The sequence below is a fragment of the Synchiropus splendidus genome, chromosome 13 (genome assembly GCF_027744825.2).
Source record: "Synchiropus splendidus isolate RoL2022-P1 chromosome 13, RoL_Sspl_1.0, whole genome shotgun sequence".
NCBI classification, from domain to species: domain Eukaryota; kingdom Metazoa; phylum Chordata; class Actinopteri; order Syngnathiformes; family Callionymidae; genus Synchiropus; species Synchiropus splendidus.
The window spans coordinates 17,004,122-17,031,686 of record NC_071346.1 but is presented as its reverse complement, the minus strand read 5'-3'; the positions used below and the strand labels follow the sequence as shown (position 1 = coordinate 17,031,686).

The following is a 27,565-nucleotide window of genomic DNA, read 5'->3' as shown; positions in this document are numbered from 1 at the left end:
GGCGCATTACGCAACCAAATATGGTCATGAGCAAAGTGGGCGGAGCGTCACGCAACCAAATATGGTAATGAGCAAAGTGGGCGGAGCGTCACGCAACCAAATATGGTAATGAGAAAAGTGGTAATAAGCAAAGTGGGCGGCGCATTACGCATCCAAACATGGTAATGGGCAAAGTAAGCAGTGCGTCACGCAACCAAATATGGTCATGAGAAAAGTGGGCGGCGCGTCACGCACCAAATATGTTAATGAGCAATGTGTGCGGAGCGTCACGCAACCAAATATGGTAATGAGCAGTGTGGGCAGTGCGTTACGCACCAAATATGGTAATGAGCAAAGTGGGCGGCGCATTACGCACCAAACATGGTAATGAGAAAAGTGGGCGGCGCGTTACGCACCAGATATAGTAATGAGAAAAGTGGGCGGTGTGTCACACAACCAAATATGGTAATGAGCAAAGTAAGCAGTGCGTCACGCAACCAAATATGGCCATGAGCAAAGTAAGTAGTGCGTCACGCAACCAAATATGGTCATGAGAAAAGTGGGATGGGCGTCACGCACCAAATATGGTAATGAGCAAAGTAAGTAGTGCGTCACGCAACCAAATATGGTCATGAGAAAAGTGGCCGGCGTGTCACGCAACCAAATATGGTAAATATGGTAATGAGCAAAGTGGTAATAAGCAAAGTGGGCGGCGCGTTACGCACCAAATAATGTAATGAGAAAAGTGGGCGGCGCGTCACAAAACCAAATATGGTAATGAGCAAAGTAAGCAGTGCGTCACGCAACCAAATATGGCCATGAGCAAAGTGGGATGGGCGTCACGCACCAAATATGGTAATGAGCCAAGTGGGCGGAGCGTCACGCAACCAAATATGGTAATGAGCAAAGTAAGTAGTGTGTCACGCACCAAATATGGTAATGAGAAAAGTGGGCGGCGTGTCACGAAACCAAATATGGTAATGAGCAAAGTGGGCGGCGCGTCACGCACCAAATATGGTAATGAGAAAAGTGGGCGGCGCGTTACGAACCAAATATGGTAATGGGAAAAGTGGGCGGCGCGGTACGCACCAAATATAGCAATGAGAAAAGTGGGCAGCGTGTCACACAACCAAATATGGTAATGAGCAAAGTAAGCAGTGCGTCATGCAACCAAATATGGCCATGAGCAAAGTGGGATGGGCGTCACGCACCAAATATGGTAATGAGCAAAGTGGGCGGAGCGTCACGCAACCAAATATGGTAATGAGCAAAGTAAGTAGTGCGTCACGCAACCAAATATGGTCATGAGAAAAGTGGGCGGCGCGTCACGCAACCAAATATGGTAAATATGGTAATGAGCAAAGTGGTAATAAGCAAAGTGGGCGGCGCGTTACGCACCAAATAATGTAATGAGAAAAGTGGGCGGCGCGTTACGCACCAAATATGGTAATGAGAAAAGTGGGCGGCGTGTCATGCAACCAAATATGGTAATGAGAAAAGTGGGCGGCGCGTCACGCAACCAAATATGGTAATGAGAAAAGTGGGCGGCGCGTCACGCACCAAATATGGTAATGAGAAAAGTGGGCGGAGCGTCACACAACCAAATATGGTAATGAGAAAAGTGGGCGGCGCGTCACACAACCAAATATGGTAATGAGCAAAGTGGGCGGCGCGTCACGCACCAAATATGGTAATGAGAAAAGTGGGCGGAGCGTCACACAACCAAATATGGTAATGAGAAAAGTGGGCGGCGCGTCACGCACCAAATATGGTAATGAGAAAAGTGGGCGGAGCGTCACACAACCAAATATGGTAATGAGAAAAGTGGGCGGTGCATCACGCACCAAATATGGTAATGAGAAAAGTGGGCGGCGCGTCACGCAACCAAATATGGTAATGAGCTAAGTGGGCGGAGCGTCACACAACCAAATATGGTAATGAGCAAAGTGGGCTGTATTTGTTTTGGTGGTCCTCTTTTTTTCTTTTTCCCTTTCCCCCCAAAGTCTGACGCTTCATGGCTGACGGCCATGTTGCATTGGAGCTCAAAGGAATGAGGTGAAAAATGATGTTGAAAAAGTGAACTTGATTCCAGTGTCTGGGGACTGATCACATATGATCACATATTTCATGACCTTTGCTGACAAGAATGTGCAGCTTTGGAAAAAACAGTTAACTCCATCAAAAATGAACAATACCTTATTTCGCTGTTGGTGCTGTCAGGGTCCAAAGCAGTCACAGTTCCGACTTGTGTGCCAGCGGGAGAGTTTTCATAGATGTCCATGATGTAGTAGTTCATGGTGAAGACAGGCGGCTCGTCCACATCCCCAACAATGACCCGTAACATTGTCGTATCCCGAAATTGCCCCAGGTGGGAGAAACGGGGATCTGGGTGGGTGTTGCTGCCTTCGATATTAAGCGTATGGACCTTCTTCTTCTCGTAGTTCAAAGGCTGTTGAAGAGACAGGTTTATCACAGTTTAAAATTGCTCCAGGCAAAGCTACCAAACACACTTGTCATTTGCTTTCAGGTGGTTCGGACATTCCATTGGTAGAAGTTCACCCTCCTCCCCTGCTCTTTCTCCTCTGACAGGACATTAAAAGACTTTGATTATAAAGTACTGATCTGTTTGCAGTTTGAATAGGTCATTCTCAGAATGAAAACTAGATATTGTAGCTAAATCGACCAACATGGCACACAGCAAGGACACCTGTTCGCGCAGTTTCATGCCCATTATATATTTCTCAATGGTCCTCATTAGCATTCAAACTGCCATGGGCACTGCCGGGATTCTTATCGTGACTGGCACAAGCCAACTTTGAGTCTCAGGAGGGACGGCAAATATAGACAGCAGGTTAGCTACGTAATGAGCTGCAGCAGGCAACAGCGAGAGTCAGAAAGGAAGGGGTTCAGTAAAGATAGTAACAAATTGGTGCAAGTTTTTAAAGGTTATTTGGATTATTTGTTTAGTAGAATGTAATTGATATGATATTCCCCTCCAATGTGATTTTGGAGGGACACTCCAAAAATGCTGGACTGTCTTTCGAATCCAGTCAGTCATGGAGTTTGAGCAGATAGGGTTATTTATTGCTCCAAATTTGGGTTAATTATTTTGACTTGGCAGACATGCTGGACACACAAACCCCTTCAGTTATTTCAGCTTCAGATGGACACACGATATTAGTAAGACCGTTTTCAAACACATATTAGCAAAGACTGCCAATTTCAGTGGCTGTTTGATGCTGTGGTTTTCAAGCATGATGCCTCACAACCTGGCTTTATGAGGAGGATGTTGTGATCTGCTTTTACGCTGGTTTTGGTTTGAATGTCAACGTCCTGTTCTTCCCTCTGTTTCTCTGTGAGCTTGACAAGCTGATGGCACACAGCGCTCAGCAGTCATTATCAACACACTCCTCTGCTACAGGTTCTTGGTTCCCGTCCGCTGTGCAAGAACATCCTTGCTTTCATGCTCCTAAATAACCTTCTCTTGTCTCTTGGTTGGATCTATTCAGATTTTTTTTTTTTTCTGAGTGCTTGAGCTTTGTATTTGTCTTCCAATTGTTCAGTACAATAACAACAATAACAGAATCTTCTCAACAGCTGAAGTAACGCTGCTTTGCTGCTATTCATGATGCTGAATTAGCTGTGCATTTTGAACCAAACAAACTGTCAAGCATTCTCCAGTCCCTCTGACCTTGCATGCACAAATATATTGCTGCGTAACGGTGTTCAAAGAAAACCTGTGTCCAAACAAGGAGCTAAGGTTGAGTGACATTTATTAAGCTCAAATGACAATTTTGCTTATTTGAGGCAAATTTAATTTCAAGATATCTTCGACTTCAAGCATTGTTTCTGAGCACCACACGTTCTCATGGGAGGGGAAACACTTGATTCCATTGAAATGCCGATGTAACACTCACCCAGGCAGATTTGTGTGAGTGTTGTCAACGTGTCAACATTGTGATGCGATAGGAGTATGAATGTGTGAATGTGTTGAATCAAATGGGCGATGGGTGATGTGTGGGGCAACGTGTTGTATCAAGCGCTGAATTAAAATCTGGCATCTAACTTGTGGCATGTTCACCTGTCACTGCCCAGATATTGCAGTGACATATGCAAAGAGTGAAAGATCATTAACAAGAAGAAGCAAATGAAAGAAAAGCTGACAGTATAGTTGCTGGCACTCACAACACACTGAGCAGGAGTTGATGAACCCAGAGACAGCGGCTTCCGAATCTGTTTTCACATGCTTCCACAGTACTGTAGAAGTAGGGTGTCAATTCCGCCTCTGCCATGTTGACTTTCCACTATTTTCTAGTACTCTGACCCAACACTTAGACATTAATGCGGCTATTACCTTGGTGGCTTCATTCGTTTGTTTCCACATGGATATATGCTGACACAGTTTTTGCAATATTCTTCTTATTATTATTATTGTTGTTATTATTTTATTAATTATTTAGTTTTAATTTATTGATACCTGCAGATCTGTAAAGTTGTCGTCTTCAAATTGATGTGTATTGTCTATTTATTTATTTAACAGTTGAGTGCTTGGAGAACAGAACAATAGTTTCATTGACTTGAATATCATAATTGCTTCCAGGGCAGTGACCATAAAAATCTTGAGTCCAAATCATAACCTGAAGTACAAACTGAGCTGTGTTATATGACGGCGGCTAAGCACGCAGAGGCATGTGTTGTTCCAAGTCGTGTATTAATCTTTCAGACACCTATGTGTCACATATTTATAACTCTTTGATTATATTGCACTTTTTTGTAAAGTGTTGTGGGGTATTATTTATCGAATTAAATGTGCTGCAAAGTGTCAGATGAACAATTCTACTGTTGCTGTTGCTCAAACTGAATTCAACTTCCAATCTCAGTGTGTTACCTGTTTGATGGAAATGATCCCTTCTCGACCGTCCTCATCTGTGGTGATGGTGAACATGGCAGCAGCTTCAGCATTGGTGATTCTGTAGGTCATTTCTGCATTCAGTCCTTCATCTTCGTCATTGGCCTTGATCCGACCCACTGCCTTCCCAATTGGTGCCAGTTCTGGCACATACAACTGGTAGCTTTCTGCCAACACAACAAAAAAGGCTCCCCTTTCATAATTGTAGCTGTTCTGTTTCACTGTTGGTAAACATTTTCTTGGCAGGAAATAAACAATACGTTTTAAAGACTAACTCATATTCATGACATTAAACTAGCAAATTATAATGCAAATAAATGACTAACAGTCGAATACCAATATGTCCAACTTCCCTTCACATCGTCTGAGATCAACAAAAGTGCCTAAACAACATGTTTGTGGGGGATGGTCACTTCTTACGACTTCACTTACTCTGTGAAAATTTTGGAGCATTGTCGTTGACGTCACTCAGTGTAACGTTGACAGTTGTTGATCCAGAAAGACCCCCGATTGAGCCTGCCATGTCTTTGGCCTGGATCAGAAGTGAATAGTGGCTGCTTGTTTCACGGTCCATGTTGGAGACAGCCGTGCGAATGACACCTGAAAAGAAGAGAGCAGATGAGCTTGATGAGACTTTGAAAAAAAAAAACACCTCTCTCGGTCAAATGTCTTTTATATTGTCTGGAATACTCCCCTCTCCATCCATTCTTTCCCATGAGGGGCTGCCACGGCAAGACAGCTTTGTTCACTATCACTTACTTCATCTTACGCATCATCCATTAACCTCACTTGTTGTCCTCTTTTTTGGTTTCTCCGTCTCTCTGCTCTCTCGCCTCCCTACCATTCTTTTTAACTGTCATTCTGATTTACTCATTTCTGGTCTTGTCCTTTGTAGTCCCTTTCTTAACTCTATCTTCCTCCTGAAATCTCAGAATTGTAATAGTAATCAGTGACAACTAAACATATATCAATGAACCAACTATATTGGACACCAAGGGAGAACTGGATTATTTTGTCCTGGGTGGGTTTTTTTTTCAACTAGGCAGGGGTTACTGGTTGTAATACACCTCATGAGGGCTAAATTCCCCAGAAAGAGATGGAAAAAACAATATGCCTTGAATAAAAGCAATGCTATAGAGGGTAAATGACAAGTTCTTTACTTTATTTGAGTGAATGTGGTTCTTGAACATTCCAATTTTAGAGGTTAATATGTGCAATTATTTATCGCTACAATTTACTTTGCTTCAGTGTTGTGTATATATATATATATATATATATATATATATATATATATATATATATATATATATATATATATATATATATATATATATATATATATATATATATATATATATATATATATATATATATATATATATATATATATGCCTTGCAACGAGTATTATACAGTTTATTGAAAAATGTTGGCCACTCTAAGGCCAGTTTAAGAGCTTTTTGAGTGTGCTTCGCTCCAGTCTGACATTGCCACTGGCCATGGTGACCCCAAATGATGTGATACACAACATCCGAAGACAAAGCATCCTGTCTTCAACATGCACACAACACATATTAATCATGAACATTTTGTTATCATATAAACTCTGGGCCAGCCCAGACAAGGACAAATGATCCGAGTTACTATTGTCCATGGGTCACATTGGGCGGCGGGTCTCAACACTGATTATATATATATATATATAATATATGTTTGGGGGCAGTAATGTCAGTAACAAGTCACTTTGTAACCGAGTTTTTCAGTCACGAGTTATCTAACATGTTGTCATTTCAAAATCAGTAACCAGTTTGAAGTTATTTATCCATAGTCACTCTGCATTACTATTTCTCTACAAAAAGCATGCCATAATTGTTGTTGCTTTGCGTCTTGGGTAAAGACGTCACGCACAGCTTGTGGACTTGTCACGTGTCGAGCAGCCGTTGGCAGCGGCGAGGGACGTCTGTCAATACCAATGGTGGCAGGAGGGCACTCCGATTTTGCTGGTTGGAAATACAGCCACTATTTTGAGTTTGTGTCCGGCAAAGACCGGAAGATTAACTTTCGTTGTAAACTCTGTGCTGGAGACAAAGTGTTGTCTCCCTTTAATAAAAGAAACATTTGGAGTCGCAGAACGGCACAGTCAGACTGACGGCCAAAGTTCCTGCTGATGGTGTGAAAAAAAGAGAGGGATGTTTCAGACGTTGGTTGCGTCAAACAGGAGTTTGCAGAAAAGGAATGTAATATCAAGATTGCAATGGATGAGGTCGACTATGTGTCAACTGCTGTTAATATATGGACTGTGAATAACAGACGTTATATGGGAGTGACGCTCCATTGAATCAGTACATCCTCACTGGAGCGCAATAAGGCTGCATCGGCGTACAGGAGAATAGAGTCGACATACATATGATGTTATTGTTGCCAAAATTGGAAACATTCACTCTGCATACGGACTGCTCAACAACGCAATTGCAACAGTGACTGATAATGGATCCAACTTTGTAAAGGCTTTTAAAGTTTGTCAGCCTGTGACTGCATCTGAACATGAAACGGATGACTTGGCGTCCACTCCCACCGACGATGACGATGATGTCACTCTTTTTAGATGTGTCTAAAATCCACTCAGATGAGAATGAGAGTGATGGCCAGCTGTCTCTCCCCCCACACCACAGGTGTCCTTCCGATACAGTCAACATCATCTCCACTTCTGATGTAGAGAAATCTTTGACTTCTCACCCAGAAGCCAGAGCTGTATATAGGACCATCATAGCAAAGTGCACAGCTCTTTGGACCAAAGCAAGCAGATCATCACTTGCATCCGAAACAGTGGAGGAAATTAGTAAAAGAAAACTCCTGGTTCCTCCAGCCACAAGGTGGAACTTCCTTTTTTGAAGCTGTTTGGAGAATTTCAGACATCCTCATGAGTGAACTGAATACTCTGTCCACCAAGCTGGGAGTTAAATGCTCCAAAGATAAGGAGTACCAGTTCTTGCATGAGTACTGCACCACCATGAAACCACTGACAACTGCACTCGACCTCTTACCACTTGACTGTCCTTATGGGACTTTACTACCAACACTTGACGTTTTGATGCAGAAGACCCTGGCTGTTCCCTCTCCAGAATGACTGTTGGCCTTCCAGAATCCATGGTGCGCTTTTAATGCTAATTTCAATGTCAGCATCATTGAAACATAGGTGCATAAATAACAATAATCATAAATCCATAATACTGAGCCCACATTAGTCACCTTCTGCAAGTAGTTCAATGGCAAATGGCATTGGCTTTATCAGTGGAATTATATTTTCAGGTTATCCAGACCAGGTTTGGTGATGTGCTGGGTGATAAAGATGCCCTCCTCACAGCTGTCAGTTGTCCAAAATTCAAACTCAGATGGCTGAGAGATGCAGGTAGGAGGGACAGAGTAAAGAAACTTCTGACGTTAGAGTTCAGCAAAACTGCTCCTGTAGCACCAAAATCTGCCAATGTGGGTGAGATGAGCTTTTTCCATTTTGAGGCTGAGGAGACATACTCAACTGAAAGGGAAGTCATGGACTACCTGAGGTCAGCCAGTGACCTTCAGGGTCTCAATCAGGTTTCAAACATGAAGAAAATTTTCTTGAAGTATAACACTCCAACACCATCAAGCGCTCCTGTGGAGCGGCTTTTCAGTCTGGGAGGTATGGTGCTCACCTCTAGAAGAAGTGGACTTTCTGACAAGAGGTTTGAGAAGCTTCTGTTAATGTGGTACTACCATTGGTTTAATCATCCCAGTCCATTGTTTCATCCATAGGGTGCAGTTACAACATAAGTAACAGTTTTTTTTTTTCAAAAAGAAGTTTAAGAGAAACATTGTATGTATACATATATTTTCTTTTTTAAATTAAAAACAGATGTTCAAGTTAAGTTGACATCAAGTTTATTCTTTACATTAATTTAAGTTCAACTTAATATACATTATCAATGTTGCACCACATGTGTGTTGTGAGTGTTGCAGGCAACCGTGTAAGTAACTGAAAAAGTAACTAGTAATGTTACTCAGTTACTTTCAAAATCAAGTGAATCTGTGAAGTAACTAAGTTACTATTTAATTCAGTAATCACTAGTCCGTAATCGATTACTTTTTCTTAGTAACTGTGGCAGCACTGTCTGGGTGACACCATATACGTATGACTAATGACTAGTTCCTGAGCCATGGTCACCCTGGTTCCTCCGGTGCCTGAGAAGACATTCTGAACTTGCAGACCAGGGTAACCTGGCAGCAGGATACTGTCATAATGTGGATGGGTCGATGAGGTCTCATGAAACAGTATTGAAACAGTGTCCTGATTTTTTTTTAGTAGATCAAGGGCAAACATTTTACAGCAGTCAGTGTCATCTGGTAGCCTCTGAAGATCAGGATAGTGTCTCATCAACCCTTCAATACTGTATCATGAAGCCTCATCTGCCATCACTACCTAATAGTACGAACAGAAAATCTGTTGCAAAAAAACAGCTGATCAAAGTAATGATGTCACATGCCACTTTCGCTATGTAGCTGGGAATAGGCTCCAATAAATTGAATGAATGTCTAATAAGAATAATTGACTTTCACTGTTCAGGATGTGCATCGTCAAAATCTGACTTGCGATAAACAAATGTCATCGGAGACTGTAACTCTCATCCATCCATCTATCTAGTACTTGGCCAGAGCAGAGAGGCCCAGCCTCTCTTCAGAAACCACCTCCAGCTTGAACCATCCAGCTTCAAGAGGGCTACAAAGACATGAAATGTGTAAACCCGAATTCACTCTGGATTTGCACACCGTACAGAGAGACCTACAAAAAGCCATGAGAGTCCCTGGATTATTTTGCATTTTTGTCTAAATTTATGAATCATTCCTTGATAATCAATTCTTAGTCTGGAATTCTGAGAGAAAACCATTCATGTAATCATGGTCCATTTGTAGTCAGTATCTAGATATCATCAATAAAGCCCCATAATCTTCAGCTTCACCTCAGCGGGCTCCTGCTCCACATTTAGAAGCCTGCTGTGTTGGATTTAGGATTACTTTAAAGCCTTTTTCTAGTGTAAACATTATGACATGCTGTCACAAGCCTGTGTCCCACAGCATCATGTTTCGCAGCCGGGATCCTGACAAAAGCTGTCTGACATTAGTACACCAACATCTTCTGCAGGGTAAAGACGGAGCGCTACTGATAATCACCTGCAAATGCTACGAGTGTCAACAAGTCACTCTAACTCATGTTAGTTTTTTTTTTTTTTTTTTTTTTGGGCCAGTCTGTCAGATTCTTTGTCAGAACTTAATATTTTCCAGTTATAAATTATGGTCAAAAGGAATTGTGGTCACGCTTCAATATGAAAAGCTATAGTTGACCCCTCCTATTTCTAGTATTACAAAACATAGTTGAATACATGACATTTGTCAGATGAATAGTGATGGGGACTTTGAAGTCTTTGGCCAATTATAGAGGTTGTTCAAGTGTTGCTACACTTGGTATGTGTAGCAACACACATACCAAGTGTGTTGCTACACATACCGAGTTGCATCTTTACAACCACTTTGTAAAGATGCAACTATCCTATTATGAGATGTTTCATTGGTATATATTAGAGGTGAAAGTGAGATGTACTATGGTGTAAATTTACAGAGACCTAAACAAATGATTCACCTGAAATAAAGCAAACAGTCATGGAAAAGCAACCAGAGAAACAGAAGCCGGCCTATTCAGGTCAAGTTGAAATCCTGGTACACTGTGCACCAGATCCTTCTAAGATAACCCAAGTGGGCCCTTGCAGGAATGAACAAAATCGAGATATGCCAAAGGCTTCATCCTTTAGTCCATGCATCACGTTAACTGTGTCAAGTCATCAGTGCACCAGGAAACAGGACTTCACTCAGAACCATCAACTCTATGACCTGACAGATGGTCCGACAGAAACTTTTAAATTCTTTTGTGGCACACAAACGCATTAGGCCATTAGGAGCCAGATAGCTGGGACATGAATATAGGTGGCATGGAACGACTTTCTTTTGGCCGGGTGAAGAAACATTGTTACAATGAGAGTCAGTAGCAGTTAAATAAATGATATTTGGCAGTATTATAAATGGCAACTGACCAATCACACCCGGACTGAAACTGTCAAAAGCTGTGATTGATAACACCGATCATTCCGTGATTCGGACCTTTTCACATCTCTTTGTTGTAATGGCAGTAAGCGAGTATGAGAATCATATCAGTGTCTAATTTCTCTCCTCGAGCTTGTGTTAATCCGCATCATTATTACAGCAAGCTTTGCTTTGATAGGACACAAGGGCACAATTCCACAGAGAGAATGAACAGCTCTTGTGTGAGTCATTCAGCTGTATAATGCTCAGCCCATGAATGTTAACTTCAGGTCAATGATTCCTGGAGTACCTGTGTTGTGAACATCTTTTTAATAATGTAACATTGATGGCTTTGCTCAATAGGGAAGATTTATTGTGACTAATGCTGATCTTTGTCAGCATGAAATTATCACCCACACTTATTTTTAATTACTGAATTCATGAGGTGATGGAAAGTCAGACAACGCTGTCTCACCACTTACTGGTTTTCACAGAAATGAGAGAAGTGTTGAAGGAACCAGCCAGCACTTCGAAAGCGCTGCCTATTTTTGAGGTCACGCTGAGGTTTTTACACCTCTAATCATTAGCTGGTTGTTTCCAGCTGATTGTGGTGGAGAGGCGAGACACACAGCACGGATTACAGCAAGGTTCAAACACACAGGCAAGATGACGTACAGTCTAATCTCAAAATGATGGTGAGAAAGAGGAGTTGTTTTTGTTCCCTTCGAGATTTTTTTAAATAGATGCTTGTAGCTTTGTCCTATACCACAGTATGAGGGGCAGGTAAAAGGATGAAGACTAGTACTTATTGACATGCATAATCAACATTGAATAATAATCTATTTTCCATTTCCATCCGTCCAAAGAAGTCAAATAGATCTGTCAAAACATTTATCTTGCTAAATAAACAGGTGGATGAGGTGGAGAAGCCATTGTTTTACTAAACTGTGTCGACCATATTGTATTTAAAGTATATTACACAGTTCAATGGCTGTAAGTGAACATTTGGAAGGCTAGAAGTAAAATATTTACTAGTTAGATGCATCTGGTCAGTTCACCAGAGCAGTAGTATTTCTGTTTTTCTGTCAAATCCTGAAATGATTTATTAATTGTTACTCAATCTGTACATACAAATGCTTTTGATAAACCTTTCCTCATATTGATCTCAAAATGGCTATTTGGGACATATGTAAATAAAATCTAAATCCAGTCTGAAAATCCACTTAGAGGAACTTATACATTATGCTGACTTAAAGAAAAGTGGCATCAGAAAAATTACAAAAATTAACAATAAACCCATTCAAGTGACAACATACCAATTCCAGGGACAATGCACACTGTTGCAGAGCGAGGTTTCATGGCACAGTATTGAAAGGTTGATGCGGTTTCATGATACAGTGTCCTGATTTTCAGAGGCCACCAGATGGCACTGTCTGCTGTAAAATGTTTGGACTTGCACAACTAGTTCAATGAAACCGCACATCATTTCTAAATGAAGTGCGCCATCTTGTGGCCTCTGAAATTTGGGACACTGTTTCATCAACCTTGCAATGCTGTTGGGTTTCTACCAGAGAGGCAAAATATTGCTCTGGGCTGAGCTCTCCACTTCAAATAGATTTTCTCCACCCCACAATGGCACCAGCTCTCTCTATTCCTTTGTACTCCAGAGCACCAGAAGAGCTGTATAAGAACTTGTGGTTCTGCTTCCGAATGACCTCATCCACATTCTGCAATTATGATGTATCACACATTTTTGGACGTCAACACAGTTTTGCACACCTGTATGTTAATAATGACTCTATTTTGAAAAGTTGCTTGACAAATGAAATTACACATAAGTCCACTTTTGTCTAGTTAGTCAGATCCAACATGAAGGGAAATTACATCTGCACCTTGGAGGAGATCTCTGAGGACGATGACATTGCAAATATTATGTGACAAAAAAATGAAAAATGAATTGATCAATATTTGGAAAGACAGTGGGCTCTCAGCTTTGGCGCAGGAGCTGCAATATATGACAGCAAAGCTTTAAAAGCGCAAAAGGAAGCCGTTAAAAGTGACCTTACGTTGTTCCTGAACTGCTTCTTACAAGGACAGAATCAGCACTGGACATTACCACAAGCCACACACACTCATACGCATACACATACTCTTCTCCCACAAGACTGCGCTGAGCCCAGAGGCTCTGCTCGGCTGCATTACTCGCTTCACAGACTCACAAAGCACAGAGCCATCTGGCCTATCAGCCCCTTTTGACTGAGCAAGGAGACATGGCCCGGCCGGACAGCACATACAGCTAACATTATGCACCTGTACCGGGGAGAGTGACGGGCCCAGAGCCTGGGTGAGCACACAGAAGTGTCGGGAGAGAGTGAAAATAAGGGGAGACACTGGCGTGAGAGGATGGAGAGGGCTGGAGGGAATGAAGGAATTCAGTTTGAGTCACAGAGGAAACAGAAATCACTCACAACATTGGAAACCTTCATTTGAAAAGCACTCCAATTTAACAGGACACATGGGCTGAGCTCAGTCAAAGCAACTGATGACCACAGCAGACAAGAACATTATTATTATTCATAAACAAAATGGAAATAAAAATGACGCTCAAACCAAATGGCATCCCATAAATAGCAGATATTTTTTTGTGCTTCACAAACCTGGATCATTATGTAATTTACTAAAATAATGAAAACAACATGGCCCACACCCCGCAGCCAGGTTTTCTACCAGGAATGATAAAAAATTAAAGGCAAAATAAATTACAGTCATTATTATAGTGGTGAGCACAAAATTCAATTTGACTACAATATTGCTTTTCCTGTGTATTGTGTTTTACTGACTGTGCGGAGAGATGGATTGAAGCAATTGCAGTGGTCAGCATCCAAGATGTTGATATTACACACGCACAAGAATGTAGAAGAAAAGCAACACGTTTTTAAAATTGATGAAACCCATGACTGAAAGCCACAATAAATGTCTTGTGTGTGTGTGTGAACTGGTTCAACAGGCCCATGTATCATGTGTTTGTGTATTCCCGAACTGTGGTTTCACGTTCTCATGAACGTGACAGAATTTAAGCCATGTACACATGTAGATGTCTGAGTATCGTGACCCATTCCTCCATTCTATGATGCAGAGGAACACACCTACAGTCACAGACTCATCGCTCAAAGGACTGAATGACATGCAAGCAGCAATAAGACTCTACATCAATGTGTCACCAAAACTGGACGGCATCATGTTTCATTGTGAGCAGTCACATTTGTTACATCTGTACACCTTCTATTTTACATCACGATGAGTAGTACTTGTTTCTTGTTTAATCTTATGCCAATTGTCCAATACCACTGAGTATACAACCCCTGTAGTTGTAATAGCTCTGACTGGCACCAGCACTGACACTTTCAAAGGCAAACTGTAGAACACCCATATAAACTTCCTTGCATGTTCAGTGGTAACAGTCTGCTCTGAAATATGGTTTAGCAGAAGCTTCAAGTTTGACGAAGGTGACAGAAACAAACCAGCATGTCCCTCATCACTGTGTCGCTCAAACTGTTTGGCTCTCTGCCAGTCATTTTCTCCACTCCAGTGAGTCCAAGGTTGGGTGTTTCTTTTTTTTTTTTTTTTTTTTTAACTTTATTCTCGCACTCATATGAGCGTGACGGTACAGAACACACAGTGCTCTGCCAAGGCCACATGAGAGCTACGCAGAAAAGAAAAGACTCCGAAATATCAGTGTTGATAAGAAGAGATCAGATCTTTTCATAGTAACAGCAGATTTCAGATGGACTTCTTTTCTCCTGCTATAAGCTGGTAATGGATTTTGTGGGGTCCCTAATGTCAAAGCCACCAAGGTCAACAAAGTAAAACTACCACCGAACTCTATAAGGGGAAAAAATATATAACCATAATTCTATTTTCTCTGTTATTATTATTATTATCATTATTATTATTATTATTATTATTATTATTATTATTATTATTATTATTATTATTATTATTATTATTATTGTTGTTGTTGTTGTTGTTGTTGTTATTATTATTATTATACAGTATAAATCAGATTGCAATTTTTCACTCATTTTATCGCATTCTGTTGGCTTAGTGTGGCTTGTGCGCACTGATTTAAAAGTTCGCTCCTTACCTTGTCAGTGAGCTAATGTGATAATGTGTGTAGTAATGTAAACACTATCTTTTGTGAGATGCATGTCAGGAAACTGTGAGGGCTAGTGATGGTTTGATGAGGTATCATGAAACACTATCACAGGGTTGATGAAACAGTGTCCAAATTTTCCGAGGCCACCAGATGTCACTCTTGGTTTAGAAATTATGTGAGGTTCTTTGAATTAGTTCTTCAAGTCCAAACATGTTACAGCAGATAGTGCCATCTGGTGGCCTCTGAAAATCAAGACACTGTGTCATGAAACCTCATCTACCCATCGCTAGTGACGACAACTACTGTTGCCCTTTAAGGCGGTCAAAGAAGGAGTCTACCTGCATTGAGAATGACTCATGAAGTTTCTTTCAGTTGCAGAAATTGTATCAGGTCCTTTATTAAAGGCTTTTTTAATGCATCAAGAAAATCAGGATTCAAATTATGCAACTAGCATGAACAAAACAAAATCTTTACTGAGCAGGACAATAACTAGAAGGAAAGGAAAGCAAGAGTTAGGAGGGGCATCAATATCTGCCAGAGAAAAAAACCCAAAGTGATGAAGCCATTAAAATTATCCATAATGTAGTCAATAACTTCATAATCACACCAGTCATAAATGTAAACTGCAGAATGTCTTTAAAAAAGCAAGTCTTTATTTTTAGTGTTTTAGTTTAGTTAAATTTTAGTTCAACCATGATGTTTCTGTTTCTATGGCATTATGTTTAGTATATCAGACACATAGAAGTTTCAAGATCTATTTTGTTAGTTAATAAATGTATTCAACAAAACACCCAGAGCGTCTATATTTAACACAGAGGTGAATACTTTGATAAACACAATAATTATGAGTTAACTAACCAAAAACCTTCAGTTAGCAAGATTAACAAATTCATTAAGCTAGAGAAATAAAATATAAAAAATAAAGTTAAATTTACTTGATTTGATTGATTTAAAAGTGATAAATTTAGGTCTGTAATTTTTAACAAGAAATGAAAGAAAAAAAAAAGGATTTCATGTTTCCACGGTTCCATTTTAGCAGTCCTGTTGCGGATGGTGATATTCGAGGCTACCCCTAAGCTTTCATGATCCTATGCATTCAAAGATGATTTAATATTCCCGTCACCTTTCCAACCTCCCTCTTCCACTAAAACCCATGAAGTGAGTTTGTGCAAACAGTTTGTGCCAGGCTCCCGTCTGTCTCCACGAGTAAGTTGACCTGTCAGACTACTGAGGTGCTGAGGAACATGTTAAACAAGCTGTTAGTATTCATAAGATGTTTAGACTGACATTCAAAGTGGCCAAGGTTTCCAAAGTCTCTCCTGTCTCTTTGTGGTGAGGACGGGTAACAACATTATGTCTACAGGGGGCACAGGGCACACACCTAACAATAATGTGGCTGCTTGTGTGTTGATGTTGCCATTTCCCAACCAAAGATGAACATCTGCTTATCTTATTTATCCCCTAAAACAGTTTTCCTGTTATTGTGAAACTTCATCTGTGTTTTACAGCATCTTTCTGGCTTGGAGGACAGGCTTCTACAGTATGTGGTGGGACACAATCTTTGTGTGTGTGATGAGTTGGGCTATTATCAGGGCACACCACAGATTCAACAAGAAATGCCATATTTTCTTTTTTTGTAATTGGTGTCTGACACATATAAAAAATATTTGCCTAAAATTTTGAAAATACTAAAGTGTGTGGGCCCCTTAATATTAACACAATGAAATGCATAAAGCCACAGGAGCAACACTTGGGCATTGGGTAGATTACATCTTGAGAAGTGAATCCCAATTCTGGTATTCATCAGTTCATTTTTATTCATCACTGACTCTTGAGATCTCAGTTGTTGTCACACCTAAACTGACTGTTGTTTGACTGGGGCTGCATACCAGCAGTGGTGAAAGTAGCATATTGAAACAGTGTTTTTTTTTTTATTTCCTAAACAAGAAGATGGAATTGCATTGTGCCTATAGTGGACTTCAGTCTCCCGCCCGAACAGAAGTCACCCGCTAATATGTGTATAATGATGAATGGATGACTTATGCACACTCCTTCAGTCCTTGTTACACTATAACATCAGATAAAAGAAATAAATAAAGCCTCCAGCTGCATTCATCAATATACGATAATGAAAACAAACCTTTCAGGACTGTTTCAATTTCAGGATACCTGGCTCAGTGATTACAGCAATCCATTTTTCTTTCAACTGTTCATATCTTTCTTTCCTTAGTTCTGTGTCTATGTTTGATTTATTAGACTGCTGGCATGCCCAGCTATGTTCCTGCTGCAAGCTATGAGCTATGCTGGGTTGCACGCCATGTCCAGAGGAATTGTGTTAGGATATGCTGCTTTCAGCTCGAAAGTGAGGCTGAGTTTAGTGAAAAATTATGTAATGTGGGTGACTGTGTGTGTGCTGGATGATGTTATGTTGTTTTGTGAAATACACTTTAGTAGATCTGCACTGGTGGGCATTAAGGATTATATGGCAGAGGTGTAGGCGACCACTGCATCTGAATGAATTCCACCATGACTTGATCAGATCTGAGGAAATTGGTCTCAAAGGTTGCAGGTGAGTTATCAATACAATAGTGACAAGAGGAGGATGTATTTCACAACATGTTGTGGAATGATTGATTTCATTTTGAAATTTATGGAAACTGCTGGCCCAACTGGAGGTTGCTGTTCGGTTCACTGAGTGTATTAAGTATGGCATGAATCATAAACACATAAGGAGAAGCAAAAGGACGAGAAGTGACTGAGCAACAAGCACAACAAGGTTCACGCTACAGTTGCAGCCAAACTGCAATCCATCAATAATGAAAACTAGAAATGCATTATTTACTTGTCTTCTTACGGCTGAATAAATCTAGTGTGAATCACTCTTACAGTCCAGGGGATGAAGAACCCTGCGGCCTGGCTGGTCCTGCCTTATGCATCTGATGAAACTATAGCTCACCGGTCAGGAATGAACCAATGAGAGGGCCGAATCCACAGTCACAGAACAAGATTGGTTATTATTAATATTATTATTTCTTTGTATTTTTTTTCCAGCTAAGGACATTTGCTAACATCATCCATAATGCAACAACTCTGGGATTTTTGCGAAGTATGCAAAGGTTCACACAACAGATGAGTTGAATGAAGATGCAAACCACCTGTGCACAGCAGCAATGTGAACATATAGTTTACTGCTTACCCCAGTTCCTGCTGACTTACATCATCACAAAAACAAACCCGCATCGCAAAGTGATCAGCCACAATTGTGACTTCATCTATCTCCTGCTATTGGTCACTGGATGAACACTAATTTATAACATTTTGTACAAGACAGCGTAGGGAGGCAGCGTGAATGTGTTCTTCTGTGTTTATAAACTTAAAGCAATGTAGTCAATCTTCTGTTGTACTATATATGAAGGTAACGTTTCAACAATACTGTTCTTGTTTTAAAAAATACCCAAAGATAATTGGAATTTGAAAACTGCAACATCCATGTATAAACAGTTGATACAAAGTTTAAAATGCTTCAATGGAGTCCTACATCATGGTACTTTAATGCACCAGCTTGCATGTTCTGAAAACAGTTTTAAGTAAAATTTGAAAAAAGTCTCACACACAAAAAAAAAAAAGTGTGAAATGTAAACCATAAGCCTCTGACTCCAGTCCTGAATGAAACGGAGAAAGACTGGTGGGATCTTTTGTGATGTACTTTAATAAGCAGCTTCTAAAGACTCCACGTAATATAGCTGAGACTGAATTAAATATGGCTCTTGGCATTTTTTTTTATTGAAGTGTAGCTCATCTACCTCAACTAAATCCATGTCTAATATTGTACTCATTTCTTTCAGGACCCAGCTCCCCAGTTAAATAACCATGGCCCTGTTTATCAGCTCTCGGGCGATGATCACATCTGACTGAAGAGATGTTCCTGTGATGTATTGGAGGAATTTCCACTGCCTCCTTGGATAAACCTCCAGGTGACAGAGGCGGTGCGGAGGTGGTCACTAATGGCCCCTGGTTGTGGGTGGGCTTTGGCCTCATTTGTCAGAATATTCTGGTTTAGGCTCCTTGTCAGCAGCTGTTGTTGGAAAACACTTTCTTTTTCCTAACAGTTATTTCCTATCTTGCTAAATATGGGGCCCTTCGACAGTTACTAACCTGCTCTTGGAGAGCAAGAGGAGGAACAGAGTTTATTTGCATTGTGTGCTCCATTCTTGCACATTTAAGTATAATTATTTGTATTTCTATTCTTTTAGGATTGTTTGTCTATTTTGTCTGAACCATTTCATGTCAAGTTCGGTTGTTAGCAACCAGAATAATGTCTTGGAGGAGGGAGTTGGCCATAATTATCTGAATAAAATAAATGCACAAGTATTATGTGTGTACGTATGTGTATGCGTATGATCTGTTTAGCATTAGCATTAGATTAGCATTTTGCGCTTTATCCGGCATGTGCATGGTATGGAAAGGTTGGAAGCTCACTGACTGGCTTCATACTACGCCTGAAGGAGTTAACCTTGCTCTGGGCGTGACCCACCTGGGAATCCTGAGACACAAAGCACAAATGCGTTGCCCTTTACAATTCTGCGCTCTGGGAACACCATTGTAACCAAGCCACTGTAAATAACTCCATACGTTTTCAAAAGAAAGCACAAAATATGAAATTCAATTCAATTCTCATGAAGAAAATGCTCAATGCCTAGAAATCTGAAAGCTGAATGAAAATTTATATTGTGTTCAATCTTTCCATTTATGCAGAGAGGCTTGTGATCTCGACACTGCAGTTCCTGAATAACTCATTGGTAGATTTAGAATGTCATTGACTTGTTTATTTGAATGATTTTATGACTGAATGCAATTGTTGAGTAAAATCATAGACAATGCAAGTTGTTTTAGGCCATGGCAAAAGTAATCTTGTTTCTCAAAATCATCACGTCTGCATGGACACACACTAGACAAAGTGTGACAAAATTTTCCGATCAATGTGAATCGTTCCAATAGTATCTCCAACCTCCAACACGTCTTACCAGTTTTAGGGTCAATTGAGAAGTAGGGCTTTCCCTCCAAGATGCTGTAGACGATTTTGGCACTGTTTCCATATGTGGGATCGTCGGCATCTGAAGCAGACACCTGGAGAACGGATGTTCCTGCAAACAGATGGAATCAACCGGTGGATTTTCATTTCCAACAAATAAATGATCACCTCTTTATATATAACAGAATGTGGCTTATTTGTTCTTCACTCAGTGTAGAATTTGCTTCTTCATCAACTTTTAATTTTTTTAATTTGGAAAATGTCTCTACACAATTAAATATAATGTTAGAATTTTGATTTTATAACAATGTTTTGCTCCCTTATTTCACACTTCTGGTTCTTAATCCAAATAGTCAAATAAACCTTCCAATAAACTGTCTCCCTAATTCAGTGGCAAATGCACGTTTCTGCAGAGTAAATTCAAGGTTTTTCCGATGCATATAAATAGTTTGGCAACAAAGGAGATCAGTGGGTACAATGAGGTGAGACTCCACACCCTGATCAGGGGCATGAGGGGGGAGAGGGACAAGTGAGAGAACTTCACAGAGCAATGAAGACACAAATTGGAGAGATAAAGCCATGGTGATAGCGAAAGAGTTGCTGAATGACAATACAATCCAGAAATAGCTTCAGCTGTGCACACCTTGTCAATTTTTTCCAAAGGGTGGCAGCCGTCTCCCTTAAAGATAGGGTGAGAAGTTATGTCACTCGGGAGAGGCTTAGAGTAGAGCCGATGCTTCTCCACATTCAGAGGAGTCAGCTGAGGTGGTTCGGGCATCTCATCAGGATGCTCTCTGGATACCTCCCTTTGGAGGTGTTCCAGACACGTCCAGCTGGGAGGAGACCGAGCGGTCTACCCAGGACCAGAGAGATTATATCTCCATGCTGGCCTGGGAGCATCTCGGGATCCCCCAGTCGGAGCTGGTGGGTGTTGCTCAGGAGAAGGGCGTTTGGCGTGACCTCCTGAAGCTGCTGCCCCCGTGACCCGGCGATGGATAAGCGGGCGACGATGGATGGATGGATGGATGGATCACTTAAGTAGCATACACATGAGTGAAAGGTGAGACGGAGGATTAGTCAGGGCAAGTATTTGTAAAGTTGCTTCATATATGAGGAAATAATCACTGGCTCTGATTTGTGAAAATTGGGATGAGGGGACTGTTGTTTACTTTCTCAGCTGAAACAGCAAATGTGTTTGATTGGGGCACACAAAGGTGCCGACTTACTAAGATCCCAGTCTATAATGTTGTGTCAGGAGCTGAACTGCAGATTGTAAGTGATTTAATTAGACAGACTGTAATAAAATAAAAATAAGGATGTCATTTGATAGTGTTTTTAAAGTCTCATTGAGATTAAAAAAAGTTAACTTGAGGCAATGACTCATGACAAATTCATCACACATTTAGTATCTGTTCAAAATGTAAGAAACACGTGAGTGTTGTGTGAGAGAGTAATGTTTGCAATGTTATTCTTTTAATGTTTCTGACCCTTTTCAGTTCCGAGGTTATTTTTAAGAATTTTGTTCACTGTATCTGTTATATATGGTTGATGTAGTAAACAAAAGTTTGCATGAGGGAAGCATGATTGACCACTACGAGTCATTTCAAGTCTATTGACAGCCTTATTTAAGAACATCACTACTACTTTGTTTATCTATATTGTATATTATTCTCTTCTACCTGATCTGCCACCACTAACACCATGTCCTTCACTGAGACAGTTTTGGCTATGAAACGTTACATTTTGTTACAGCCGTGGCGGAGGAGTCATCACTTAATATCTGAGTTGACGATGACTCGTAGTGTTACGAAGTGACAAGGAAAAAGGTGGGCAATCCAAATGTCGAAAATAGGTCAGGGCACAAGACCCTAGTGTTGCATGGTTAATGATGATTTCCATGAGATGTGCTTCGTCGTGGTTCACAAATCAGCTATTTTGCGCATCACCCTGCCAACTGAGGAGAAAAAAGGACATCGCTGGAGGAGCAGAGGTGTGAGGCAGCACAGCAGGGGGCGAATCGGACCCCGCCGAGACAAAGTCCGCCATTTGAAAAGCCCCTTACTCCCTCTGGGAATGATGGCGGAGGAGGCTCTTACCATCCTTCAAAATGCTCTCTGTTTAAATAATATGTCAGTTAGTCAGAGATCATGGAGCAGGAGGAGAAACATTTCAATCACACACAATTCAATCCCAATGCTCATGCACGCTCCACTCCACACACATCGGAAACTGGATATAGAGGAGTGCAGAAGACAGGAAGAAAGCGATGGGAACAGTGGAAGGAGGCGAGGATGTCAGATGAAAGGGAGACAAGCAGAGGAGGTGATGGAGAGGAGCAGTAGGAGCAAGTGTGAGCGAAGAGGGATGGTACAATTAGAGAGAGGGCATGAAGGGGAGGGAAGTGGAGAAAGGGATGGATAGAAGAGAGAGAATGAAAAATGGAATGGAGAGCAAAGGGAGCGATAGGATGGAGCTGGACCAATTACGGAAGAGAGCGATCTGCTTTCTATGTTTCAGCCTGCATTGTCTTTCACCTCTATTTTAGCTAACTATGAAATGAAAAGGATTGAGTTGATGTTCTATGTAATGTCCAACATTTGTGCCACAATTTCAGTGCAGGGTGAGTTACTTTCTGCCTCTATTGATTGAAAATAAAAACTAAAAATAGAATAATAATAAAGTAATAAAGTCGAGGAGGACTGGTGTTAACTAACCAACATCAGACATTTCCGGAACCGTGGCAGAGAAAGGTCCATCAGGAAAAGTTGGGGCATTGTCATTGACATCCTGGACTTTAATGATGAACTCTGATTCTGCCTCCAGCGAGAGGTTGGTCCGTCGGTCGATGGCCCTTGCGTGTAGAACATACTGTGACTTGCTCTCACGATCCAGACTCTTGGCCGCGTTAATGTCACCCGTGGTCTCGTCAATGATGAAGATGGACCCGGCCCCTTCTCCAGATAGGGTGTAGCGCACCGTGCCATCGCTCTTGTCCGAGTTTGAGTGGAGCTGTACGAAGGAGAAAATGAGTGCATTTTAGACTTGTCAGCCACTTTAGTACAGAGTAATAGCCAACTGCCAGGATGAGTGGTCAGCTAATGGTGAGGCCCCAACAATGAGAGACACAAATGTCCAATCAGGGCAGACGGGGCCAGAGAAGTGAAGAGCTGGATTGTGACAGGCTGTACAATGGGTTCACGTGCTGAAGGAAGCTGCTGTCAGAGGAAATAGAAAATAATATAGCAGAACACGTTCCTCAGCAAACAGCCCTTTCAGAGCTGGACATGTGACCGAGTCGATAAAGAAAAAAGAAGAGGCGAAAGAAAAGTGAAACCGAGACACTTTTCTTAAAGTTAGCTGAGTCACAAATGTCCAGCTCAGAGAAGACACTCAAACGCAACAAATTAAAAAAACTATCTTCGGGATGCTACTGCCAGACTCCGCCAGTTTTCACTTTGTCATGACAGCAGTATGAAATTGTCACCTGTGTTTTTGTAAACCTGTCCTTAATGTTGACTGTGAGACAATTTCAAAAGCGTCACAAATGTAGTAAGTGAGCAGATACTATTTGAAGAAGACCGACAGCATCTTTCAATTAAACAAAAAAGTTTCCAATTTCTGTGTGGTGTATGGAAGCAATTTATATACTTGATTTAGGATATTGTATACTTGGTATACATGGATTTGTTTTTACTTGTGTTCAAGCGGTGGTGCTTTAGGTGCTTTGTCTCTGTGCCTGCAGCATGACACTTGGAAAAAAGATCTCAAATAATGACATATTTCTGTTGAAAGTCTTTTGGTCTCTAATTGCTTGCAGACACTGTCTGCACTTCACAGTCAGTGTTGCAAAGTTAACAGTGTTTCAGTGTGTGTCAGAAATCTATCCAGACAGCCGAATGCCGGTGATGAACTTCAAGCCAGACTGAAAGTCACAGTGTGTAGACGTACCAGATGGAGAAATTGGCCGCAATTAAAATGAATTTTTTTTTTAGCTTCCTATGTTTCTGAGATTTAACAAGTGGAAAAAAAAGTTCAATACATATCCTTGAAAGTCTTGAAGTGAAGCAATTTATGATGAACGTCGAAAAAGCTGAGCACACTCAGTTTGCTTACTGATCTTTAGCATTAAAAAAAAAAGTATTCGCCAATTTTGTATATTGGTTAACCCTGAGGAGCTATAGTACCAGTTTCTGGTTGACTGTCTGGTTGAATGTTTTTAATGTCCATACTTGAGGGCATCTTGTAAATTTGAAGTTTACAAGGTCATCATTTCTCTCCAAATAGAGCTGTTATCACAGCGAACCCTACATTGTCATTCGAGCATTTGCTTTAATTATATATGTCTCAACAACAGGCAAATGTGTCTTGCCGTCAAGACATCAAGCTTTGTCACATTACACGCCAATGAAATTACAGGTGTTTCATTTACATTAAAGCGATAATTGCTCACTGTTCTCTGTGTCTATTCATCGAGTTTAATGTAAATAAAACACCTGTAATTTCATTATCACAAGGACCCATACTTCGGTACAAATTTGGTATACATATAAAAAACACAACCATAAGAGCCACTTTAGTTAGTACTGAATATACATAGCAATTTTTCAAATCTCTGTGCCAGATCAGTATGAGGATGACTGTGACCAGGAAAGAATACAAAGCAAGGAATAGAAAGCAAGAATATAGTCACACACTGAGAATCTTTTTTACTTCTGTCCTTTAAATGTGGTTATTGATTAAAATGAGATTATGTGTAACCTGTGTTTCTTTCTAAAGTCTTTCTGTTTTATGTGTATTCCTGTTTTTTCCCTTTAGCTGGATTCCTTTCTCTCTCCCAGTGACAGCTGAAATTGGCTCCAGCACTCCCCCACAACCTTGAACAGGACTAAGCAGAGGTTAACTGACTTGAAGTACCTGAAATTTGTACCGGAACGCCACTGGTATTGGTATCGACTACTGAAGTTTTGGTATTGTGACAACCCAAGTCTGAGACTTCAGGTGTAATTCGATTAACTGCATGATCAGAAGTCAGACCGTTGCTGAGTTTGTTTTCAGTGTCAGTGCAGGAACCCGGAAATTGTAGTGGCACTATCACAATGCAGACTGGTTCGGTTCATGCGAAGATGGCTAAGATTCACAGAGAAGCTGAACGCTTCTGAGAGAGAAATGCGCCTATGAGGATGTTGTCATAGTGTTTTTGGTGTGCTTTTATTTTGTTGTCCTCTGTCGTTTCTGCTTCTGTTAGATGGAAACTGACAACCGAGCACAGTGCACAGAGACAAAAACAGCAGTGAAACATTGCTGACTTTTCATCAGTCAAACACGCACATGATTAATTCTGGTAATCCTCATTTGCATCAGGGCAATGCATTCCTGCAAGAGCAAGTGAGAGAATACTATGACAACATTCTATCAATGTTAAAAGGAAAATATACCTTTACAATTACTTCAGATGTTTATCCATTCAATAAAGCTAACACCAGAATGCATGGGTGTATCGAGGACAGTGAAAAGAAGAACCTGCAGTTATTTAGGACCTTGGCCATACTATTCTTCCATACAGCACTGTGTATCCTTGATGACCATTTGCCACAAACTTGAAGACGTTCTGTTAATTCAAATGAATTGAGGTGACCTGGCCAATCAAACATTTAAAGTTGCCAGGGAGAAAGCCAGAATCCAAACAGGAGGCAGGGTGAATGCTGCAAAGTTCACAAGCGAGTGAGAGTCTCTTGCTCCTGCTTCAGAGCGGTTGACAGTGAAAATGTTTTTGCACATTTGCTCGAAACTGGTGATGAATATTAATGTAGCGATGTCGAAACTAAAACCTAAATCTTGTGTGCAGCCGTGCCTACTTAAATTTCAACCAAGCACAAAATATAAATAATATAAGAGCACAATATGAGGAAAATCTTAACACATCCTGCGACTGTACAACTTGCATTGGAGTGTTCCCTCGCCGCTGGTGGATTTTAGTTAAAAGTTGAATTGGCTGTACAGATGAAAATCACTGAAGCGACAAAAAACCTTCAGTTTAATCGTGATGAAAAAGGTAACAAAAGAAAAGGGTATGAAAAAGAAAAATCACAATGCTGTGCTGCTGAACTCATGAGCGCTACATGATCTGGGAGTGCCTCATCACGAGGCTGCTCTATTTTTAAGTCAGTGTTGCATTGCAGAATCAGGGACCAGATTGCTACAGCATAATCGCCTCTACATTATATGAAATTGAGTAGCCTGACAAATAACACATTAAAAAGCCTCTCCCTGATACAATTATAATGGGTGGATGAATGTTTCATATAGCCATCTATAGATGGCATGGTAGCATTTTTCATCATATTTTGGGACCAGGCAGCCTTTTGGTTAGAATGGTTGAAAATAGTGTACTGTAACATTTCTCTTCACCCCAGTGGTCAACTTCTGAGACTCATTGACATGGAGATTAGAATCAACACTGAGAATTATCAACATAATTCCTCCAAAACAACAACAGAAACTGTTTCATTGTCCAGCCTAATGTACTCTTTGTAAGCTCCCACAGGTCCATGAGTGATGGTAAGAACATCCATGTTTCATGACTTGTGTTTCAACCCCTATCTGCCCAGCTAGAAGACTTCTCTATTCTCAGCCCAATTCCAGGTTAGTAGGATCTTATACATGTATATGGGAAGATCAGGAATATAGGAGAAATCTGAACCTGTGTTCTTGCTATAGAAGCAGGAGAAAGCTGTTGTCAGATTAAACAAGGGCAACACAAAGAGCTTAATGATGACTAAACAGGTTTTTATCTGTTGGAGCGAATCGAAAGCATCTGTTCTCTACATACAGTGTTGCGTTGTTTGTACTCAACATTAGTCCTGCAGAAGGCGGGACATCTGTTTGGAATGAAATAAACCAACCTTCCACTCAGCACATTCAAGGATCAGACATGAAGTCTATTTCATGCTGAAGCCTCCAAATCCCTTCTCTTGGACTGATTTTACCTCTGCGTGGCAACTACTGCACACAGAGTTTAGCTCGGGCAGCTAAGTCAGGTAAATTGATTTGGCGAAATCAAGCTAGATCAATTTGCGAAAGAAAATGTTTCATTGCATACTGCACACAATGCTGTCAATATTCTGTCCCACCAATGATGTATAAGCTCATCCTCCAATCCATAAATCTTGTGTGTTCAGAGGCGAAGCAAAGGAGAAACATTGCAACAACTGGAAAATACAATGCACCACATTTTAGGGGTGGACGGCATGATGATGGTCCAGGGTGTTTTTTGAACGAAAAATCCACCCAAAAAATCAGGAATGCAGCAGACGTCCGCAGCAGAAGTCCGCAGCAGATGGAATTTTTATTTTTTTCTGTTCTTCTGTTCTATTTTTATTGTCA

The 27,565-nt window shown here is 40.7% G+C and overlaps 1 protein-coding gene across 2 annotated transcripts in view; it reads right to left on the bottom strand.

Annotated features, from left to right (window-relative positions):
• Window positions 1–27,565, bottom strand: part of LOC128770143 (cadherin-18-like) — a 93,347-nt gene that overhangs the window by 33,990 nt on the left and 31,792 nt on the right. For both annotated transcript variants that reach the window (XM_053884443.1, XM_053884444.1), the window contains 5 exons: window positions 22,897–23,191; window positions 20,175–20,294; window positions 5,321–5,488; window positions 4,868–5,055; window positions 2,175–2,428 (listed from right to left, as the gene is read on the bottom strand). In XM_053884443.1, the coding sequence (XP_053740418.1) occupies window positions 2,175–2,428; window positions 4,868–5,055; window positions 5,321–5,488; window positions 20,175–20,294; window positions 22,897–23,191 (1,025 nt within the window). The remainder of the gene's footprint in view (window positions 1–2,174; window positions 2,429–4,867; window positions 5,056–5,320; window positions 5,489–20,174; window positions 20,295–22,896; window positions 23,192–27,565) is intronic.